The following is a 5,228-nucleotide window of genomic DNA, read 5'->3' as shown; positions in this document are numbered from 1 at the left end:
ATTCCATTTCATTCCAACCAAACGCTACCTTAATTCTTTAACAATATAGTAAAGTTTAGACGTGTGACAATAATTATCACCATACAATTACCCCTTAAATAGGAAAATGGTTTGATATACCAAAGATTTTGTCACCTGCGACGTGTCATATACATTTATATTAGTTGTTTATTAAGTATGGTGTTACTATTAATCTAATTAAGTATTAGGTCTACATAATTAATATATTGACTGCTAAAAAATATCACTAATTAATTATAGAATATTACTCCTAAGTTAAACACTACTAATATTCACTGACAATGCTCTTTAGCAAAATAGACTTAAATTTGGTGTAGCTAGCAGTAAGCAACTTCTCATATACCTAGCTAAAATGTATTTTGATTAGGGTCATATATGGCCTGAGACATTAGAGTCCTAAGACATGTTAAACAAACATAATTTATATTTGAATATAAAAATGGTATTTTTCTAAATTATATATAAATAATATTATTTTTGAAACTCTTGGGGCTCCTATTCAGTTGGCTAGAGGAAAAGAGCCAATCTTGATTAGAGTTATCTTTCTAAATGACAATTGTATCGAACACTATTTGATTTGACACACTAACTAATATTATTAGTGTATTAAGATAAATACCATTTTTGAATCTTATTTTGTAAAATTTACCAATTACCCCATTTAGTATTGTATTCCAATTTTAACATAAAATACAATATAATTGAAATTTAATACTTAACAGGCACCAATCAATACCAAGATAGTGTTGGGCATCATATAGTGCCCTATATCCCTAAATTATTAGATCAAACTTTAAACCACAAAATTAAACCTAATTGGCTAAATAAAAATATTCCATTCTGGTCTTTCGGAAAAAAAAAAAAAACGTTACAATCACTCAATTACTTGACCACATAATCATGCAATTAATTAGTTATTCATATAAAGCCTCAGAGTAGTGATGATCTAGTTGATCAAGATGACCAGTTTCCACATTATTTTTGATTCGTCTAAGAAGACTGAGTAATCGATCTAGAGCAGAATCAGCATCTTCATGTTTCAAGAATTCCTCTGCAACTTGGGCTGGAGTGACTTGTACTTGTTCGAGTAAAGCTTTAATTTCAGAATAGAGGTGTTTGTGGTTGTGATGGTCACCAGAGATTTCCAAGTAATTTGTGGCCAATTGCTTGAATGCCTCGTACGTACAATAGCCCATGTGAATATGTACGTCCATTCGACCAGGTCTCAACAGAGCTGGTTCAAGCTTTTCTTTGTGGTTTGTGGTGAATATTATGATCCTTTCATCTCCACAACTTGACCATAATCCATCTATGAAGTTTAACAACCCAGATAATGTCAACTGTATATCAAACAAAAACAATTATTAAGTCTTGAGTTGAAATGGATCTTAAGAAAGATATACCATAAAAAAAATAAAAATATAATGTAAAACAAAATATATATACCAACAACCTAAAACAATCCTTAAAAATTAAAAAAAAAATTGGGAAACTTACAAAAATACTGGAATTTGGGTTAACTTTTACAAAAATACTGTCACACGAATTTTTTTTTCAAAAATACTGTGTTTTTATAAAACACCAGTAAAACACAAAGCAGAACAACTCAAAACAACAGTAGAACACTAGTAAAACACCAGTAGAACACCAGTGAAAACTTAACACAGTATACTGCAGTATGAAACTTATAAAAAAACACAGTAAAAAAGTAAAAAATACCGCCTGGCAGTATTTTTGTAAAAAAATAGCAAAAGTTAGTATACCATGTAAATTTCCCAAAAAAATTGATATAACTTTGAATAATTTTTTTTTTTAACAAAACTAATTTAAATATACTATGATATTTAAATAATTTACTTTGAATTACAAAAAATATACATGAAAAAATAATTAATTTTTTATGTAACAAAAAATAATATAAAAAAAATAATTTTTCTGTAATTTTTAAAATAAAAATATATACTTATAGAATTATGGGAAATTATTCCATATACTATTTTTTAATTTTTTTTTTCAAATTTACTGTTTGGGTTTTTAAAGTGGTTGCAACGCTAGTTGTAATAGGGGTTTTTATACGATTTTTGTTGCAATTCATGTTGCAGCGATAGTTGCAATAGAGATTTCTATGTAGAATTTCGTAAAAATACAAAAAAATTTATATCTAACATATATATATAGATTAGACTAGTAAAAATAGTGTTAAATTGCATAAGGGCCCTCCAATGCTGACACCTATAATCCAAAATTCACAAAATAACTAATTTATTTTTTTTTGAAAAGAAAAAATTGGGCTGACAAGTGATAATAGTATCAAGTTCTGATAATATTGCCAACTAAAAAAGAATAAACTTTTAGTACCACACCACTTAATATTGGGCCTACATTTACAAACACCTTAAAGCATTGGAGATGCTCTCTAAAGGTATTATTATCCAATAATGGCTACAAATAAATAAGAATATGAAAAAGTGAGAATATGAAATGATCACTTTTGGACCGGTTAATCTGGGCTATCATGTGGGCTTTATATATTTAAGGATTATTTATTTATAGACATATATGTACATATTTAGTAATTCAAGAAACATATTACAGTAGTGAGAAATAGATATTTTATTTTGTCCTTTAGTGAAAAAGACTTATCAAATATGTGAGTTTTTGTTTTGGTACTTTTATTATTTAGATATATATATCTCAAAAGATAAGGATCGTGGCAAAACCAGAAGAAGAGAGAAATCAAAAAGATATTGGCCACCCACCCAAACCAAATAAAACTTCAGAACAAAAAAAAAAGGCCAAATTATTATAAAAGTTTTGTCCTCGATTATTTTATGTTCTGCTTTACAAAAGCATAGATATTTTAGTATTTGAGTGGTTTACGTTTTAGGAATGATTTTTAAATTTTCACATGTTTTTAAATAATTATAAGATTTAGTTCTAAAAATACACACAATACTTTAATCTTTTATTTTACCTAAAATGAAAGAACTAACCGACAAATTTTTTAATAACAAATATTATTCTTTAGCATACAAACTGTGAGTTAGTTGGCAAAGCTTAAAAATATTCTTTTTAAACTTTTTTTTTTGAAGCAAAAATTTTTAATTTCTAAAAAAACAAAAACAACATTATTATTAAACATTAACAGTGTCCAACACCATCACTAATGTGACATGACTTACAAATAATTAATTGTTTTTTATAATAATAATTATTAAACTAAAGTACATAAAATTTGATATTTATTACACTAATAAAACTATATTATCTCATAATAGCATTAGGTTTTTTTTTTTCATTATTTCTCTCTTTTTGATCAATTATTATAATATATAAGTAAAAATTATGTCAAAGTACATGACAAAACTCGATCTAGTAAAAAAAAAAGTTCAAATTTCAAATTTAGCAAACACCTTAGTTATTTTTAATCAAAAAAGGTTAAAAATGGCAACTATTTTTTGTGTCAATTTTTATGATTAATATTCTAAAAACACAATAATAATAATAATAATAATAATAATAATAATAATAATAATAATAATAATAGTAATTTACTTACAACACTTTTCTTGTCGTTTGGATTGTCAAGATTATTAGACTTGGTTTGATAATCTTGTTCTCCACCATTGTTGAGACGATCAGGAAGTCTAACACTGCAATCAATATCTTCAATAACCAATATAGACCTATTATCAGTAGCAAGAAGCAACCTTCTAAGATCACAATCACGCTGTACATTACCAAGTTGTAAATCATAAATATCAAACTTAAGATGATTAGCCATGGCAGCAACCAAGCTCGATTTACCAGTCCCAGGTGGTCCATACAACAAGTACCCACGTTTCCATGCTCTCCCAACTTTCTTATAAAAATCTTTTCTCCTAACAAACCTATCAAGATCTTCCATTATACTAATCTTTTTGCTCTCTTTCATAGCCAGAGTCTCAAATGTTGCTGGGTGTTCAAGATTAACAGATTGCCAATTCACACCAACACAAGGCCCATTAAACCCAATATTAAGAGTGTGCATTTTCAAAAACCTATTCTCTTCTTCAATACGTTTCGCTCTTTCCAGAACGAAAGGAATGTAAACCATTGAAACCTTCTCCTCGTGTTTTTTGTTAAAGCTCAGCTCGTAAAGTCTTTTCTCGTAACCATCACCACCACCACCGCCTCCATTCATTGTGTCTTTATCCGAATCAGCTCGGAGAACGAATCTCCATTCGAGCTCGATTCCCTCGAAAAAATCGGTTACTCTCTCTCCGTCATCTAGACGGAAGATGAGAGGTTTTTCTTTGGGACTTTTGCGAACCCTGAGCCTTTTGGTCTCGGGGCTTCGTTTGAGTGTTGTGATGTAAACCCTTGCAGCGTCGTAGATCTGGTTTCGGGTTCCGTATTCGCTTCCCTTTTCGAATACGAAAGTTATGGTGGTGTGTGGGTAGTGAGATTGGAAGAGGTGTTGGAGTATGGAGATGAGGTAGTTTGTTACTTGTTTTGGTAGGATTTGATTGATCATGGATTGGAAGAACATTATGGAAGCTGTGATGGAAGCCATGGCTGTGAAAATTGAGTATGGAGATGGCATTTCATTGGTGGAAAACATTGTTACATGTAAGACGACTAATACTACTACTCTGTTCTCTTCTCTGTAATGGCTTCTATGTATATATATATAAAAAGAATTGCTGTTTAGGTACCTACCAACACCACCAATAATAGTAATATGGCATCACTTATATTTGTTTATATTTGTTAGTATTTCTTTTTTTGTTATAATTTAATATATATTTTTAAATATATTTTAATTTAGGTTAATTAGGATTTTTTGTTTCCGAACTTTGACATGTACCAAATCATGATTCTGAACTTTTTTGGCCGTTAAATATTCCCCTTGAACTATTGAGATTGTATAAGGACTTTTGTCTAATTTCATTCAATTTTAATGTTTCAGTGATTGTTTATGCACTAACCCATGCTCCCCAAACTTTGATAATTACCAAATCATGCCTCTCAAATTTTGATATGTACTAAATTATGCCCCCTAAACTTTCATTCATGTTAGATTTTTTTTACTAAACTTAAACAAAAGTCCTTAAATCTAACAATCTTAATAGTTCAAGGAAAATTTTAACGATCTTAAAAGTTTAGGGGTATAATTTAGTACATGTCAAAGTTCAGGAAAAAATTTCATAATTAGCCTTTAATTT

The 5,228-nt window shown here is 28.9% G+C and overlaps 1 protein-coding gene across 1 annotated transcript; it reads right to left on the bottom strand.

Moving 5' to 3' along the window:
* Positions 1 to 827: 827 nt before the first annotated feature.
* Positions 828 to 4,732, bottom strand: LOC115712255 (AAA-ATPase At5g17760). Its single transcript, XM_030640511.2, has 2 exons — positions 3,581 to 4,732; positions 828 to 1,361 (listed from the first exon to the last, which is right to left on the bottom strand). The coding sequence occupies exons 1-2, from the start codon at positions 4,622 to 4,624 to the stop codon at positions 936 to 938; spliced, it is 1,470 nt and encodes a 489-aa protein (XP_030496371.2). The 5' UTR covers positions 4,625 to 4,732; the 3' UTR covers positions 828 to 935.
* Positions 4,733 to 5,228: the final 496 nt, after the last annotated feature.

This window comes from Cannabis sativa, chromosome 4 (assembly GCF_029168945.1).
Source record: "Cannabis sativa cultivar Pink pepper isolate KNU-18-1 chromosome 4, ASM2916894v1, whole genome shotgun sequence".
Taxonomy (NCBI): domain Eukaryota; kingdom Viridiplantae; phylum Streptophyta; class Magnoliopsida; order Rosales; family Cannabaceae; genus Cannabis; species Cannabis sativa.
This window is presented reverse-complemented; position numbering and strand designations above follow the sequence as displayed.